Source organism: Cervus canadensis, chromosome 3, assembly GCF_019320065.1.
Source record: "Cervus canadensis isolate Bull #8, Minnesota chromosome 3, ASM1932006v1, whole genome shotgun sequence".
NCBI lineage: Eukaryota > Metazoa > Chordata > Mammalia > Artiodactyla > Cervidae > Cervus > Cervus canadensis.
In genome coordinates this window covers 72,456,008-72,474,762 of record NC_057388.1, presented here as the reverse complement: position 1 = coordinate 72,474,762, position 18,755 = coordinate 72,456,008, and the positions used below count along the sequence as shown (strand labels likewise).

Sequence of the window (18,755 nt, the reverse complement as noted above, 5' to 3'; positions counted from 1 at the left end):
ATCATCTCAATATAGACACTTCTTCAAAATATGTGCCAAGATTCAGTTAAAATCCACACTTAGAGACAATCCTACAGAACTTTCTTCAAAAATTAAATTTTAAGGAAAAAAGAAGAGAAACCTATAGATTAAAGAGAAACTTAAAAGAGCTATCAGTAAAATGGAAGACATAGTATATGGATCCTGATTCAAACCAACCAACTGTAAACTTAGGAAATAATCAGGAATATTTGAATACTGACTGGATATTTGCTATTAAGTCTTAGCTGTCTTAAAATAATGATATTGTAGTTATAGTCTAAAAAGTACCCCTTCTTTAGCAACACATACTTAAGTATGTAGATATGAAAATTAATCACACCTGGAAACGGGATTCAAACTAATTAACTAACCTGAGGGCTCAGGAGGGATATAGGTAAAACAAAATTGACCACAGGATAACTGCTGAAGTTGCAGGATGAGTACACGGGGGTTCATCGTACTATTCTCTTTATTTTTGAAAATTTCCATTATAAAATAAGTTTTTAAAAATGAGAATTTTGTACTGATACTGTTATATTAGAAAACATTCAAGAAGTTCCATTGTCAATGAAGACTTTCAGGCAGAAAAAATATAATTTCCTGATGGACCATTAACTGGTACATTAACTTAAATCTTACAATAGTTACTTAGAAACTGACAAAAATAATTTTTAAAATATTGTACAAATTACTGAATGTTACTGTACCAATAAAAGATCACTAAAAGCTGGAATTTTAAGCCAAAAGCAGACAACTTTCATAACTTTCACTTCAATTCTAGGTTTAAGGGTGCGGGTTCTGGAGTCAGCCAAATCTAGGTTTGTATCCTAGTTCTGCCTTTTTCTATCTACTAAATAGATGTTTTCTGGCAAGCCATATAACTTCTGTGAGCCTCAGCCTCCATACCTTTAAGACAGGGGTAATAAAATTTCATCAGTAAAGCACTTAGTGCAGAACCTGCCACAAAGTAAGTGCTCATTAAGTAATTAAAATAATTTCACTCCTGTATTTCATCAGTTCTTAGACATGTTTTTATATTCTAAGATCTCTGAAATTTGGATGCAACTTATAATTGATGACATATCATGGTTTAATTAGCAGTTTTCTTTCTTTAGTGGTATGTAAAATAATTGTTATATACTACAAATAGGTAGCATCTAAGATCCAATATAATATGGTATCAACCATGATAGAAGTTGATTCCCAATTTATTTTTCTGAATATATAACCAATTTAAAATTTTAAAAATTTCAAAGGACGAGCAAAATATGTCCAACACAGCACAAACAGAACAGTTTTGAGACAAGTTATTTTTTTTAAAAAATGGTTTTTATCAATTCCATTTTTGTATAAAACACATGGGAGAAACCTAGCCAATCAACACAACTGCTGCCACATGAAAAGGTACTTTTATCAAACTTCGAGTCTAAGAACGTACAAATGTTTCTTTTACCATGTCTACAGTAATTGTCTATGGTTTTCCATTTAACTGTTTTAAAAATTCCACATAACCCCATTATTTCTTCTGTCCCGTTACAGTACAATGACAGGGAGGAAGAGGGTTGGTTAAAACAACTCTCTAAGCAGTTTTCTGCTGTCCCTTCTTTCCAATCAGAGACTTGTGGATGTGAGGGATCACTCCTGGAATGAAATGAAATGAAATTGTATTAGCCGAAAAACTTGATCAGTTCAGGTCCTCAATCCCAAAGAGCAATTCACAAAGAATGAAGGTGTTTTTTTTAAACTGAAGGGTAACTGCTGTACAGCAGCGTGAATCAGCTCTAAGTATACATACACCCCCTCCCTCTGGAGTCTCCCTCCCACTCCGCTAGGTCATCACAGTGCACGGAGCTCAGCTCCCTGTGCTACAGAGCAGTTTCCCACTAGTTATCTATTTTACACGTGGTAGTGTGTATACGTCAATGTTACTTTCTCAGTTCCTCCCATGCTCTCCTTCCCCTCACTGTGGTCACAAATCTATTCTCTATGTCTGAATCTATTCCTGCCCTGCAAATAGGCTTATCAGTAACATTTTTCTAGATTCCATACATATGTGTTAATATATGGTATTTGTTTTTCTCTTAGAATGAAGTTTACTTAAAATATCTATACCAAGGGATCTCCATCTTGGGGTTTGGGAACCCCCTCTAAAGCTGTACATAAAATGGTGTGATTTTATGTTTTTTTTTTTGAGAAGAGTAACCATAGCTTTCAAGAGGTTCTCCAAATTATAATTCAAAAAGGATGAAGAACCACCAACTTATATCTCACCTTCACTGATTCTGACTCATTCAGTTACCCTCAGTCTGACTTTCAAGAGCATCACATTATGCAATTTCTCAAGATGATTTTTTTTCAAACAGTTTAAAGGATACACGAAATATTTTAAACGCTTGGTTTCAAATCTCATCTATGAAATTTAGCTGAAGAACTTCCTTTTAAAAACAGCATTGTATGTGGAGAAGAAATATTTATTCAGATCCTAATGAGAAGCCTAAAATAGTAACAGACTTAACACTTTCAGAATTTAACTTTCTATGTTCTCAGTACTGGATCACTGATCTGAATTATGTATTAGTCATAAAGGCCAATAACAGTCTACGTTGAAGAGTAAATAATACATACCACCCCCAGCTATGGTAGCTTTGATAAGAGAATCCAACTCTTCATCACCACGGATTGCAAGCTGCAAGTGGCGTGGAGTGATCCGCTTAACTTTGAGATCCTTGGATGCATTACCTGCCAGCTCCAGCACCTACAAAGCATCCATGAGATAGCATATCAAACAAGGGTGAAGTGTTTAAGGATTCTGTTTAGACTTGCAATTATAGCTAAAAGATCACTATAGCATCTACACATAAAACACAAAAGATACATAAATAAACAAAGAATTTGTTTCCAAATTTCTACAGTAAGGTTACAGAACTCTTAGTACTTCATTTGGTCCTTTTATATTAATTCTCTGCAAAATAACTAGAAACGAGCAAAAATCAACTTCTATAGCAAGAAATAAGTGTTGTTATCTCTTACCAAGATTCTAATTGTGAATACCTAGAAAACGAATATATTTTAATATACCTGTGGAGTCTAATTTTTTATAGCCCTTAACAGCTGGAATTTATTGCTTACGACTTGTAGAAAAGTTTAAAAGTATAAAGATAATTCCTGATTCAGAATTTCTAACACCGCTGGGCTTTATAATATGTAGGCAGTATGCCAGAAGCCCTTTATTCTATAATGGGAATTTTCAGCAAAAGTAATTTCAAAGTCCCAGCTGGCCAAAAAACTGCATTTCTCTTTTCACCTCCATAGACTGTACTGGCACTATAAAACTTTTGATGGAAACAATACAAAACTAACTCCACAGAGGCTCCTGATTTAAGTAGAGTGGTAGAAAGCCTTGGTATACATCTGGTGGAATCAGTATGCTTTAAAAACCACCAGTACTCTCTACTCCTCTGCAACTCTGAGTGGACTGAGGTGAGGTCAGGCACCACCATCTTTTGAAAGCTTTTCCAAGTGATCCTAGGTGTGAAGTGAACATTGAAAAGTTAATTACCTCCAAACTTAGATTTCAGTATTTCCTTTACTTCTATTAAGGACTAAAACCCCAAACTTCTATGTATGTATGTATGTGTGTGTGTTTGTGATTGTGTATATTTATTATTTAATCTTAACCTAAAAAGTCGTAATCAAAGTTCCTAAGAATAAAGAAAATGGGAGTTCAGATGGGACTTGAACATTCTGGAGAAGAAGCCTGTATCTTCACATGAGTGAACAAAATGCATACCTTTCTGAAAAGCCTGCAGCTAAATAAATATTAATAAAAACTGATATAAAAGTGATAGAGGAGAAAGACTCCTAACTAGTACCAACAAAAATATTACCAACACAAAAATTCCTCCTTGTGACATAGTAAAGTTGAAACTATCAATGTTAAAGTAATGTTAAATCTCCAGTGGGAAAACAAATGATTTGGTAAAGTTAATGAAATGACAGCAGTGATAATTAACACACAGGTTAAACCTAAATCTTTCAACCTAGCTCCCAAGCACATCTTTCCCAAGTAAGACTCTTCCCCTTGCTTCTATTAGACTGGCTAACTCTATCATTTGACTTGCTTGCTACTAAAATTACTCTCCTGATTTGGAATGCAGTTGAAGGAGGCTCATGATGTCCCTTTTGTTTTCCTTAGGAGGATTACTATGGAGGAAGTGATGGTCCATGAATTAACAACTTTTGCCCAAATAACTTATCTAATTTCCTGAAAAGTCAAACTGAGGTAAGATACAGCATTTTATGTGTACAACCACACAGAGCACCAGGACTGATTAGGTCTTTTACCAAATTTCATGTCATCATATCATCATAATAGAGTTGTGATGGACTTCCTTGGCAGTGCTGAAGAATCCACTTGCCAATGCAAGGGACATGTGTTTCTGATACCTGGTCTGGCAAGATTCCATATGCCGTGAAACAACCAAGGCCACGTGCCCTAACTACTGAAGACTGTGCACCCTAGAGCCCATGCTCCACAACAAAAGCAGCCAATGCAATGAGAAGCCTAGGTACTGCAATGAAGATCCAGTGCAGCCAAATTAGTAACTAATATAGTTATAACATAAAAAAAATGTATGATGACACTGGTAAAACTTTACTCCACTTCAAATTTTTATTAACTAAGAGTTATCCTGTAACTTCACAAATACTTCTTTTTTTTTTGGCCATGATGTGCAGCATTTGGGAATCTTTCCTGACCTGGGATCAAACCTCCCTGCAGGGGGCTGCAGTCTTAACCACTTGGACAGACCATCAGTGAAGTCCACAAATATCACCTACTGCTTATATACATAGTCCAGAATTTGTTTACTTAGCAGTATGGTATTTAAATTATTTTACACCTGTTTGTCAAGTCACTTAAAAATATGGATTACTGACCCTCAGTTCAGGCTTCCCTGGTAGCTCAGCTGGTACAGTTCAGTCACTCAGTCATGTCCAAATCTTTGCGACTCCATGGACTGCTGCACGCCAGGATTCCCTGTCCATCACCAACTCCTGGAGCTTGCTCAAACTCATGTCCATTGAGTCTGTGATACCATCAAACCATCTCATTCTCTGTCATCCCCTTCTCCTCCCGCCTTCAATCTTTCCCAGCAACAGGGTCTTTTCCAATGAGTCAGTTCTTCACATCAGGTGGCCAAACTACTGGAGTTGCAGCATCAGTCCTTCCAATGAATATTCAGGATCAATTTCCTTTAGGATTGACTGGCTTGCTCCTTGCAGTCCAAGGAACTCTCAAGAGTCTTCTACAACACCACAGTTCAAAAGCATCAGTTTGTCGGTGCTCAGCTTTCTTCAAGGTCCAACTCTCACATACATACATGACTACAGGAAAACCACAGCTTTGACTAGGTGAACCTTTGTTGGCAAAGTAATGTCTCTGCTTTTTAATATGCTGTCTAGGTTAGTCATAGCTTTTCTTCCAAGGAATAAGCATCTTAATTTCATGGCTGCAGTCACCATCTGCAGTAATTTTGGAGCCCCCACAAAATAAAGTCTCTGTTTCCATTGTTTCTCCAACTATTTACAATGCAGTGAGGGGACCAGATATCATGATTTTAGTTTGAATGTTGAGTTTTAAGCCAGCTTTTCACTCTCCTCTTTCACTTTCATCAGGAGGCTCTTTAGTTCTTCTCTTTCTGCCATAAGGGTGGTGTCATCTGCATATCTGAGGTTATTGATATTTCTCCCGGCAATCTTGACTCCAGCTTGTGCTTCTTCCAGTCAGGCATTTCACATGATGTACTCTGCATATAAGTTAAATAAGCAGGGTGACAATAAACAGCCTTGAGGTACTCCTTTCCCAATTTGGAACCAGTCCGTTGTTCCATGTACGTTCTAACTGTGGCTTCTTGACCTGAATACAGATTTCTCAGGAGGCAGGTCAGGTGGTCTGGTATTCCCATCTCTTGAAGAATTTCCCACAGTTTGCTGTGATCCACACAAAGACTTAGCATAGTCAATGAAACAGAGGAAGCTGTTTTTCTGGAACTCTCTTGCTTTTTCTATGATCCAGCAGATGTTGGCAATTTGATCTCTGGTTCCTCTGCCTTTTCTAAATCCAGCTTGAACATCTGGAAGTTCACGGTTCACGTATATGTTGAAGCCTGGCTTGGAGAATTTTGAGCATCCTTTGCTAGCATGTGAGATGAGTGCAATTGTGCGGTAGTTTGAGCATTCTTTGGCATTGCCTTTCTTTGGGGCTGGAATGAAAACTGACATTTTCCAGTCCTGTGGCCACTGCTGAATTTTCCAAATTTGCTGGCATATTGAGTGAAGCACTTTCACAGCATCCTCTTTTAGGATTTGAAATAGCTCAGCTGGAATTCCATCACCTCCACTAGCTTTGTTCATAGTAATGCTTCCTAAGGCCCACTTGACTTCAGGATGTCTGGCTCTAGGTGAATGATCACACCACTGTGGTTATCTGGGTCATTAAGATCTTTTTTATATAGTTCTTCTGTGCATTCTTGACACCTCTTTTTAATATCTTTTGCTTCTGTTAGGTCCATACTGTTTCTGTCCTTTATTGTCCTAACTTTAAAAGTGAGCACATCAAAGTTGTTTGACACTAGTATTGGCTGATAAGATCCATCTAAAAACCGCTATTAAAAGAAACTAACAAGAGTGAGTCTTTTTGTTTCAAACCCATATTCCATGGGTTTCAGCCGTTTATGTCTAGGACAACTCTGGGATTCCAACACATAATTATTTTCACCACTAACCTCAGCGGTGAGGTACTCCAGAATCGCAGCACTATACACTGCAGCAGTGGCACCGACCCTTCCGTGGCTCGTGGTACGAGTCTTCAAATGTCTATGGATGCGGCCCACAGGAAACTGAAAGAGAGAGCATCCAAACAGGAAACACTAAAGTTTTAACATCACATTACTGAACATAATGAACAGCTGAATGACAAGTAAATCAAGATAAAAAATTTGGTTACACTTACTAGAAGCCAAAATTATTTGCCAATTAACACTTCTTTGGGTTTGTAAGTTAGTATGTCCTAGTACTTAGCCCCAAATGGTCATGCCTAATTTTACACCCCCTGAAGACAGAATTTAAAAACAAACAAAACTACTCAGGGTTTTGCAAATTAATTCCTGCATAATATGGAGTCATTATACAATAAAGAGAAACTATGCAGTATAGGTCACCAACTGCACATTCCACAGGGCCTAATAACCGTATTCCTATTTATTTAATTCCTTCACATAACAGGCTCATGTGACTATGAACCTCTACCACCTTTAGGCCCCAACTTCATTCTTCCTTCCTCAATATCAAGAGGTAACGTGATAGTTAAGAAAACCAACACTGTGACTTCCTACTTTCTGAGAATAGGTCCTTTCTCATTCTTACAGTACCCCAATCCCACCTGTCTATGCCTCTGACTACACCCACCCCCCAGACTCTAAGGACCTTCCTCATCCTGTTACTGCTCCATCATTCAACAACTCGATCACCTCCTTTTCGCTGGCTCCTTTCCTTCTGCACAGTTCAAAGGTCTCTACACATCTAGTCTACAGCAAGTGCCTCCAGTTACAGTCTAGACATCCCTTTCCAAAGGCAAAATTTAAAAGTAAACTTAAACCTCTTTCTTGTCACCCATTTTCTCCCAATCCAAACTTGGCTTCTGTTAAACACCATTCTTAAAGATCAGCAATAACATTTTAATTACCAAATCTACTAGCCACTTCCAGATTGCATCCTTCAGAAGAAAATGCATGACTTTTCTATTTACATTCCTTCCCTAATTCTAAGGTCCCCAAGACCAGGATCCATGCCTTACTCCTTTTTAGATCCTCAGTGATTGACATGTTTGACACAGAGGACCTCGAAAACCATTCTTCTCAGGCCACAGCGATTACACAGTTCGAACACTAACTCTGACTACTCCTCAGTTTTTATTGTTTTGACTCAGATATGTCAAATATGGTGAGGAGTCCACCAATGTCTTTTTGTTTTCTCAAGCACTACTGAGGAAACTCATCCCTAGCACAAACTACCAATTTTACTTAAATGATTTTATCTTTTTTTCTTAAGTGATTTTAAATTTGTAATTCTTGTGATCACTTCTCTTGGAAAACTAGACTCAAATCTACAACTTTTGGATATTTTCACATGGATGTTTTAGTGGAACTTCGAAATGATTCCACTTAAATTTTTATTTCATAACTTGCTTACTACAAACTCCCCTTAGGGTCTATGTCTTAGAGAAACTTCTGACCTTCCTCTCAAACCTATACCTCTCCTCTCATTTTTTAGGAGCATACATACGCCTTCTATTCTTTTCCATCCCACTCAAGTTCAACTTGGAGAAGGAAACGGCAACCCACTCCAGTACTCTTGCCTGGAAAATTCCATGGATGGAGTAGCCTGGTAGGCTACAGTCCATGGGGTCGCAAGGAGTCGGACACAACTGAGCGACTTCAGTTTCTTTCTATAGTTCCTTTTGGAGAAGGAAATGGCAACCCACTCTAGTGTTCTTGCCTGGAGAATCCCATGGACAGAGGGGCCTGGTGGGCTACAGTCTATGGGGTTGCAAAGAGTCAGACATGACTAAGCAACTAACACACACACACACACAAGTTCAAGTATGCGTTCCCTTATTCCGAAACCACTGCAATAACCTGTAATCTGTCTTCCATCTCCCACTTCAAGGTAACGATACTTCAAATAAATTCCACTTCTTTTTTTTTTTTTGGCTATGCAGCTTGCAGGATCTTAGTTCCTCGACCAGGGATCAAACCAGGGCTCTTTGCAGTGAGAGTACCAATTCCTAACCACTGGACTGCCAGGGAATTCCCTCGAATAAATTCTAATTGATATTTGCATGATGTTCTAAAATAGAGAAAGTACCCATAAAGGGTTAAGTTCTCGCCCCCCCGCCCCCTCCTCCCTTTCCTTCAGTACCATTCGAATCATGTCATCTTCGTCCTTAAAAATTTTCCATCACTACCTTATAGTCTGGCCTTCAAACTTTCCTGTTTAAAAAGTATCTCTTACATGTAGGCAATTAATTCTTACTCATCCAGAAAAGTTTGAGTTTATGGATTAAAATTGCAGCAATTCATATATAGAAAATTTGAAACTATCTAGTGTTCTTGAGTATATATAACTCAGTCTACATTTGAAGGTACTGGGGAAAGACTCAGAGGACTAGTGGACAGTCCATTCTTCTATTTCATCCTGAAAGCTGATATACCACTACAAACACCTTCTTCAAAATAAAAACCACAGCAGACTCACTTCAATATGATAGTTTATAAAAGAACTAGGAACATAATTATAATCTAGAAATAACAGATTTTAAGACAGCAAAATCACCGAATTTGCCTAAGATGTTTTCCTAACTTGTTGTTGCTTAGAAGAGAGTACAAATTAAAATGCAGTTGCTGGGTGGGGGGTAAAAAAAATAAATAAATAAAAGGCAGTTGCTTTGTGGTTTATATTCTGACCAATTAATTTCATTATCAAAGGTCAATAGTACATTTTTGTAATTAAAGAAACATTTGAGTCACGAGTTACAACTGTTAAGAAATTAATTTAATAATGAATTGGTTACCTGTAGCCCAGCTCTCTGTGAGCGAGACACTGCCTTGGCCTTGGCCTTTCCACTGTCCTTTCCAGCTTTGCCTCCAGCCTAAGTGAAAAAAGTTCCAGGTGAAGAGTCAAAAATGCTATTTCAAAAATATCTAGGAAACAAAATTTCTTCTAGTTTTATTTTGGGTAGTTAAAAAAAAAATTCTCTTTCAATTTTAAATATACATGTTATATTGCCATTTATTAATTTATATAAAGATGATATAAAAACTTATTTAAAATGAGATTTCTAAAAATTTGAACATATTTTTCAAATTTCAGACTGAAGAATATTCATCATCAATATAACTCTTATGTTAGAAATAGTTCATAATAAAATCATTTTTTAAAATGTGAGCATCTATCATTTCCATAGACATATTCAGAACTTACCTCTTATGAGAGGAAAAAAATACCATCTTGAGAAAAAAAAAAAAAACCCTCAAAAAATTAAACACAGAATTACCTTATGATCTAGCACTTCTAGGCACGTACTCAATAATTGAGAACAGGGACTCACACAGATATTTTTAATACTATTTGCTAGTTTATTCACAGCAGTATTATAAATAGCAGCTGAAAAGCAGAAACCACCTAAACTTCCATCATGGAAAATTGTGGTATATACTGTAAAAATGAAGGAAATTCTGATACATGCTACCGCACGGATAAATCTAAGACATGATGCTAAGTGAAATAAGCCAGTTGCAAAAGGACCAATATATCTGATTCCACTATGAGCTACCTAGTCAAAGTCACAGGAACAGAAAGCATAAGGGTGGCTGCCAAAGGCTGGGAAGAGGATGGAATAGAGACTTGGCAGGCATTTAAAAAATGGCAAAATGGTCACAGTTATGTGCGTTTAAAAAAAAAAAAAAGGACATTCAAACTTATTCTTAAAGAGTTAAAAAAAAAACACTTTCAAATGATAGAAATGTTTCTGAAATAACCTGAATGTTCACAAACAGGGCACAGTACATAGATGCAATGGAATATTATGCAGCCATTTCAACAAATGAATTATAGACATGTGCTGATATAGAAGAAATCACAATACATATTTGTGTAAAAGGCAAGGTATGTACAAGTGCAGTGAGCTTTTGTTTATGTAAAAATGAGGTACTGCAGAGTGTGTGTATAACATACATTTCTAGAAGGTCACACAACACACCAGAAAAGTTATTTGCTGCTAGGGAGGGAACACTAAGGATCTGACTTGAGAAGGAAACCAACACTCCCTTTTGAACTGCTCTACTTTACTATTTAAATCTATTTCTTGTCTGTTAAAAAAATTAAAAATCAGTTTACAAAACTGGCCAGTTGTTTGAGGGTATTTGTGAAGTAGAAATGGCATATCCCTTTTGTAATGTTTTATTTTTTAGACTAAAAATCAACTATGTATGCCCCATACCCCATGTCTCAGCTGGGTCAATGTTTATCTCTCAAATCTATATTCAAGGGAAAAAAAATAAAAGGCCTTGGCAGGTGTTAGGAGCAGGAACAAAGAATGAATAACTAATTAGTATCTTTCTTAAATTTAATAATCTAGCAAGACAGACTGATTTAAGTTTAACAAAGAGAACTGAGAATCTTTAGATTTCTACAAGAATGCCTCACATATTTTTAATAATTTCTGACCATACTGCTATACAAGAAAAAGATACTGCATCATCTTTGGATTTCTGAGGTCAGTTCAAGTAACCATGTGTTTTCACTTATTCTTCAAATCAATCTTTTCAGCTCTATTTGCCCTGATGTAAAACATAAGAAACATCTAAAATAGTGCATGAGGCTAAAACTATAATCATTATTTCTCTATGACTGAATTATGAAATACATAGTTATCAGTAAAAAGTTATTAACTGCAAAACTCCTCAGGTTTCCCAATTTACTTAAGCAATTTTATCCCTACTGTTTCAAATCCATTACGTTTGCTATTTAACGTATTTGTTTTTTAAGGAAGTAGGCAGGAAATCAGTTTTTAAAAATCTCAGTAAATTAAATGACTATTTTCGTGGCTTGGAGAGTCCAGATACATTTCTTATGCTTAAGAAAAACAAAACTTTATGGAATTAAACTTGTGAATATAAAATTGCATAGTAAATGAATATTTTCTTTTCACAACCTCCTCAAAGTCTGTATACACACCCTCCCAACTTCGCACAATCATTTTAATACGTTTGCTGAGAAACAAAATACAAGCACGATAAAATTTTTTATTCTAAAAACTGACGTATTAACCTGGGCTAAGCATCTCCGGGTAGAAAATATGCCAATGGAGGCCAATGGAGTATATTTCATTCAGAAAAAGTTGCAAACTGGATGTCAAGCAAGTTGCAAATTTGTTTAACAGACACATGTTCACGTCTCATCACGTTTAAAAATTTCACAACAAGAATGACAACTCCACGCCTCCTGTATTCTTAGCCATGCGAACGTGTATGTATTTTTAGCTGCTGGTAAAGATTCAGCCAATATATGGTAGGTTGCTAGAGATTAAACGAGTGACACCTTTTGAAACCAGCAAGCATCACGAGAATTGTCGGCTCGAGCAAATCAGTTTACAGGGCAGATGTAATCTATGCCAGAGTCTGCCTGTGAAAGCGCTTCCGTTAACTGCACAACTACAAGTTACAGAGCCCGGGTGCTACCATCCACAAGGTCGACTCCAGATCTAAGACGCGAGAACGTCACAATAACCACAATTTCTGTTTGTGGTTCAGCCCCGGGCAGGGCTGTCTCCGGAGGGCGCTCGGGAGGACGCCACTCGTCGCCTCGGCTTTGCTGCTTCACTCCTGCGCGGGGCACGACCCCCCTCCAACGCCTTTCCCTCTCAACTTCACAAGGAGCCCAGTTCCCTCCATTCGCGTTTCTAAAAAGCCGCACTTTTCTCACCGACGCACAATTTAGGACTCAAAGTCAGTCGCAGTAGCAGTGGAGGTGCTGTGGAGCCGCGAGGGTTCTCCTGCTCAGGGACACCCGGCCTCAGCCCGCGCACCTCGATTCGCGCCGGCGCCGCGGCGAGCGAGGCCGGGACCGCTGGCAGCCTGGCCGCCTGACGCCCGCCCCACCGATGTCGTCGCCGCCTGACGCCCGCCGCCTCAACAGGTACCGGCGCCACTCGACCATCGCCGCCCTCCCGGCCGCCCCGCAGCCCTCACCATGGTCTCGGCCACTCGTGCCCTCGGTCCCGCCGAGCCGCCGCCGCAGCTAGTGCAGCACCGACCGCCGTTGCCGCCGCGGCCGCCAGAGCCCGGACAATAACCGGGGCCCGCCTCGCGCTGCCCCGGCCAATGCCCGCTCGCCTTGCTCGTTTGAACCCCCGCTGCTGCCCAATCGCGCGCTTCCTTCTAACAAGGCCCCACCCCCTCAGCCCCTCCTCCCTAACGGCTGTTTGTTTTTGCACACGGCACGCGGAGGCGGAGCCTCCTACTCCAACACAGACGCGCCTGTGCGCGACTGGGGGCGGAGCCAAACGCCGTTCTCCGCCTGTCTACAAGGCCCAACCTGACGAACGGAGGAGCTGACCAATGAGAGCTGCAGGCTGGCGGAAATCAGCCGATGAGAACATCGCCCGCGAGCAAGGGAGGCGGACCTTTGGGAAAGACAGCGCGATTGGCCAATGGGTGGACAGATTGGTGGCTGCGCTGGCTTTCCCGCTCTTTCTCAGCGTCGACTCTAGGGTTTCTGAGACCTGTTTGGGAAGGAAACGATCGTGTTCGTTGCTTCTCCTCGTGGTTTTTTTCACAGATTCCGAGGATTTCTCTGTGCCAGCGGGGACTCGCTCCGTGGTGGGCACTGTTTCCAGGCCTGGCAGCCCTTCTCCGCAGCGCCTTCCCGCTGGCCTTAGGTTAGCCGCTCATTGCAAAGGGAGTGAAATTCGGAAATGTGGTTGGAGTCCCCGCGCCCGCTGCGAAGCTGAGGGACCGGCGCGAAGCAGGGCTTTCTCACTTGTCAGCCTACGGCTGCTCCCCACCCCCCGCAACCCCGGCAGCCCCTAGGCGGTGTGCTGGCCCGATCGTCCCCTGGACTGCATCGCCCCTGGTCGCCGGGGCCCAGGCCCAGGCTCCGGGCCAATTCTTACCCGCTGCAGTTAGGAACCTTTGCTTCTTTTCACAGTTGTCTGCATTGACCGCGCCGGGCAGTGTTCCGGGTGTGTGGAGCCGATGGTCCCCGCGGAGATTTAGTTCTGGCGGGATTTACCCAGGCGGGAATTTAAGAAGTATACCAGATGGGCAGATCCTATCCCAAAGTGAGAATTCTCTTCTGACATGGAGAAGTAACATGGGGGGTGGGGGGACCCATCAGTCTCTAAGGAAATGTAACTTGAGTTCCAGGAGAGGAAAAGGGTGAGCTTCTACATAAGACTTTGGAAAAATATGAGTGCAGGTGTTTGGAAACATATGAGTGAAGGTGTAGATGAATGTGAGAAAGGAGGTGCCTGAAGACGGGGAGGAAAAGGTGCACTGAGTTGCACCTTTTCTTGCACTGAAAAGGTGCAAGAGTTGGGAGTCAATCCAGTAAGCAATAACCATTTTTAGTTAATTGCTGCTCCTGCTTTCGTGTTTTTGGCCTCAGTGGATGGCATTACACGTCTGCCAAGGCATCCACCTGTGACTTCACCTTCAACCAGTCACCTAGTGGTTTGTTGGTACTGTTTGAAGGCACTGTGCTAGGTCCTGGGGATTCAAGAGTTAGCAAAATAGACTTTTAACAGTCCTTGATAGCAGGGGTGAGATGTTAAAGAAGTAAACAGACAAATGTGTGAATTATAATAAATACAAGTGCATAGTAGGAAAAGAACAAGGTGTTTTGAGAGGTGAAGTGAAGGAAATATAATTTACAATGTTCAGTCGCTAAGTCGTGTCTAACTTTGTGACTCCATGAACTGCAGCATGCCAGGCTTTCCTGTCCCTCACTATCTTCCTGAGCTTGGTTAAACTCATGTCCATTTAGTCAATGATGCCATTCAGCCATCTCATCCTCTGTCGTCCACTTATCTTCATAAGGTATAATTTAGCAGTGTTCTGTGAAGAAGAATGCAAATATAAAGGTTCTTGCGGGGGGGAAGGGGGGAGGAAAGAAAAAAAAAAAGGTTCTTGAGGGGAGAAAGAATTGTCACAATGAAGGGACTTTAAAAGCAAACTGGTGTGGCTGTTGCAATTCTGTCCAGATGCCTCTACTTCCTGAATATCAAATCTGGCATTTCCCGTCCCCGCCCGCCCCGTGTATTAACACTGATTTAGTTTAGCATTTGTCATTTTTCACCTTAATAGTGCAAAAACCTCTTAACAAATGTCCTATCCTTTTCTTCCTTCACTTCTTTCTAAAATACAATTCTTGCTATATTTTTCTTTAACCTCATTGACTTTAGAACAAAATCCAGATCCTTAGCATGGTGTAAAAACCCTACATTTTCTGGCTTCTGCTCATCTCAGGTTTTGTTTCTTCTCCTTAGCACCCCTGAAACTCAATCTTGCCTTTGCTCATGCCTTTGCTTGGAACATTCCTCCATCTTAGCTTCTTTTTGGCTAACTTTTACCATCCTTCAAGGGCCAACCCAAATATCACGTTCTTCAGTATGCCTTCCTTGACAGCCCTGATTTGGATGCCTTGTATCACCTAGTGTATTCTGCTATCATCAGTCCTTGTCATGCTCAATTGTGTTGATCTCCCTTTGTTGTCACTCTGCTTGGTACAGTACTTAGTACCCTGAAAATGTCACTTGGCAAATGAAAAGAAACAATACTAACTCAGTTTTAGATAGGCAGTGTGGTCTGTGGAAAGATTTGAGTTTGAGTTTCCTTACTTACTAGTTGTGTGATCTGGGTGAGGGATTTAATATTATCTATTTTGTCATTTATAAAACTGAGAATAGCAAAACCTATTTTACAGGTTGTGAATGAATACTAATTCAATGATATATAAAAATGGACCTTCAGTTAAGTTAAGTTCAGTCTCTCAGTCGTATCCGACTCTTTGTGACCCCATGAATCATAGCACGCCAGGCCTCCCTGTCCATCACCAACTCCCGGAGTTTACTCAAACTCATGTCCACTGAGTCGGTGGTGCCATCCAGACATCTCTTCCTCTGTCATCCCCTTCTCCTCCTGCCCCCAATCCCTCCCAGCATCAGGGTCTTTTCCAATGAGTCAACTCTTCACATGAGGTGGCCAAAGTATTGGAGTTTCAGCTTCAGCATCAGTCCTTCCAATGAACACCCAGGACTGATCTCCTTTAGGTTGGACTGGTTGGATCTCCTTGCAGTCCAAGGGACTCTCAAGAGACTTCTCCAACACCACAGTTCAAAAGCATCAATTCTTCGGTGTTCAGCTTTCTTCATAGTCCAACTCTCACATCCATACATGACCAATGGAAAAACCATAGCCTTGACTAGACAGACATTTGTTGGCAAAGTAATGTCTCTACTTTTTAATATGCTATCTAGTTTGGTCATAACTTTCCTTCCAAGGTGTAAGCGTCTTTTAATTTCATGGCTGCAGTCACCATCTGCAGTGATTTTGGAGCCCCAAAAAATAAAGTCTGACACTGTTTCCACTGTTTCCCCATCTATTTGCCATGAAGTCATAGGACCAGATGCCATGATCTTAGTTTTCTGCATGTTGAACTTTAAGCCAACTTTTTCACTCTCCTCTTTCACTTTCATTAACAGGCTTTTTAGTTCCTCTTCACTTTCTGCCATAAGGGTGGTGTCATCTGCATATCTGAGATTATTGATATTTCTCCCAGCAATCTTGACTCCAGCTTGTGCTTCTTCCAGCCCAGCATTTCTCATGATGTACTCTGCATAGAAGTTAAATAAGCAGGGTGACAATATACAGCCTTGACGTATTCCTTTTCCTATTTGGAACCAGTCTGTTGTTCCATGCCCAGTTCTAACTGTTGCTTCCTGACCTGCATATAGGTTTCTTAAGAGGCAGGTCAGGTGGTCTGGTATTCCCATCTCTTGAAGAATTTTCCACAGTTTATTGTGATCCACACAGTCAAAGACTTTGGCATAGTCAATAAAGCAGAAGTAGATGTTTTTCTGGAACTCTCTTGCTTTTTCTATGATCCATCTGATGTTGGCAATTTGATCTCTGGTTCCTCTGCCTTTTCTAAAACCAGCTTGAACATCTGGAAGTTCATGGTTCACGTATTGCCAAAGCCTGGACTGGAAAATTTTGAGCATTATTTTACTAACGTGTGAGATGAGTGCAATTGTGCAGTAGTTTGAGCATTCTTTGGCATTGCCTTTCTTTGGGATTGGAATGAAAACTGACCTTTTCCAGTCCTGTGGCCACTGCTGAGTTTTCCAAATTTGCTGGTATATTGAGTGCAGCAAATAGCCAGTAAATATTAATTTCTTTCCTTAATAGGAAGTTCATTTTCTCACTTGCCATTCTGCATTTCATTGATTCAGATTTTGATGAAAGTGGAATCAGGTTGAAAGAAACTGGTTCTCATCACGGACAACAGTAATCTCTTTAGTGATTTATACATCCTGTATAGACATTAAAGAAAGATATTGAAGCCTACAGACTTAAGGAAAATGGATGCAAGTTTTCTGACATCTGTAAACAGACACAAACTGCCTTTTTTAACTCTTTATGAAGCAAGTGTGTTAGTGAATAAAATCTAGTTTACAGTGAACTGGGGTTGCAAAGAAGGCAGTATTGACTCATAAGGAGCACATCTAATCAGAGAATCTTAAGTATTAGCATCTATAAACTATAAACTACCAAACATTAACAAATTATTCACTTTTGCTAGATTTAACCCAGTAAGACACAGTGTGCTATTGTTGTTTAGTTGCTAAGTTGTGTCCAACTCTGCGACCCATGGACTGTAGCCCACCAGGCTCCTCTGTCCATGGGATTTCCCAGGCAAGAATACTGGAGTGGGTTGCCATTTCCTCTTCCAGGAGAGCTTCCTGACCCAGGGATCAAACCCCCATCTCCTGCTTGGCACTGAGCCACCTGGAAAGCCCCAGTATTGGTTCTCAAAATGTGATCCCTAGACAGCAGCATCAGTACCACCTAGAACTTGTGAGAAATGTAGATTCTGACCTCCAGCCTACACCTACTGAATCAGAAACTGTGGTGGGGCCCATCAAGCCCTTCAGGGGAATCTGGTGCACATTAAAATGTGAGAACCACTGGTATAGTATAAGCTATGGTCTGTAGTTCAGTGTTGACTGATTATTGCCCAGTAGTCTCCTCCGAGGAATTGTACTTGGTCAAGAGGAGCTGCATCACCCAAGTTTAACCCCTTTTCAGCAGGCAGCCTCCTTCCAAGGACTGGTGGAAGTGAGATAGCTGCCCAGCTGCTTTGCCTTAATTTGGGACAACTCTGAAGGGTCATTCCAGGTCCAGAATTTTCTGTGTGATTAACACCAGTGTTTGAACTGCATAGCAGTTCAACTTCTCCCTCTACTTAATCCTGTTTCCTTCATTTTCTCATAATAGTGTTGCCAAGAATACCACTGTGGAATCACAGTAAACTTCATGAAGGTAAATTAGAGTCTGGCGGTTATTGTTTAGTCACTGAGTTGTGTTGGACTCTTGCGACCTCATGGACTGTAGCCTGCCAGGCTCCTCTCCATGGGATTTCCCAAGCAAGGATACTGGAGTAGGCTGCCATTTTCTTCTCCAAGGGATTATCCTGACCCAGAAATTGAACCCACATCTCCTGCATTGTAGGCAAATTCTATACTAGTGAGCCACCCCAGTGAAGCCTCAGAGTCTGCTGGGAAGCCTGATCTAAGACAATGGCTTCTCTCTGAAAAAATTTAGTTAGTTTTTGATAGGGCAATATATTCACATGTACAATATTTTAAAGGTACAAAGGATATACAGTGAAAAGACTCTTCCCATCCCTTATCCAGTTATCCATTTTACCTCTGCGTAGACAACCAGTGTTGTCAGTATAGTAAAAATATTTTAGCCTTTAGAGAGGAGGGTCTTAATCATTACATAGACTCCAGGAGTTTTTAATTTCTATGTTTAATTTTAAATTCCCCTTTAACACTGCAGTACTCCCCCCAAATAATATAAAGCTGTTAAGAGACAGAAATTTTCTTTTAG

The 18,755-nt window shown here is 40.3% G+C and overlaps 1 protein-coding gene across 1 annotated transcript; it reads right to left on the bottom strand.

Annotated features, from left to right (window-relative positions):
- Positions 1 to 1,211: 1,211 nt before the first annotated feature.
- On the bottom strand, positions 1,212 to 12,956 carry LOC122438523 (histone H2A.V). Its single transcript, XM_043463453.1, has 5 exons — positions 12,831 to 12,956; positions 9,653 to 9,730; positions 6,807 to 6,920; positions 2,647 to 2,776; positions 1,212 to 1,662 (listed from the first exon to the last, which is right to left on the bottom strand). Exons 1-5 carry the CDS (start codon positions 12,831 to 12,833, stop codon positions 1,601 to 1,603), a joined length of 387 nt encoding a protein of 128 aa, XP_043319388.1. The 5' UTR covers positions 12,834 to 12,956; the 3' UTR covers positions 1,212 to 1,600.
- Between the last annotated feature and the right edge of the window lie 5,799 nt (positions 12,957 to 18,755).

What these genes read in the sequence shown, in the direction of transcription:
- LOC122438523 (XM_043463453.1), bottom strand. An exon ending in CACAGAGAGCTGGGCTACAG is followed by an intron (nt 6,921 to 9,652) that starts GTAACCAATTCA and finishes TCTCTCTTTCAG; the next exon opens with TTTCCTGTGGGCCGCATCCA. An exon ending in TGGAGTACCTCACCGCTGAG is followed by an intron (nt 2,777 to 6,806) that starts GTTAGTGGTGAA and finishes GATGCTTTGTAG; the next exon opens with GTGCTGGAGCTGGCAGGTAA.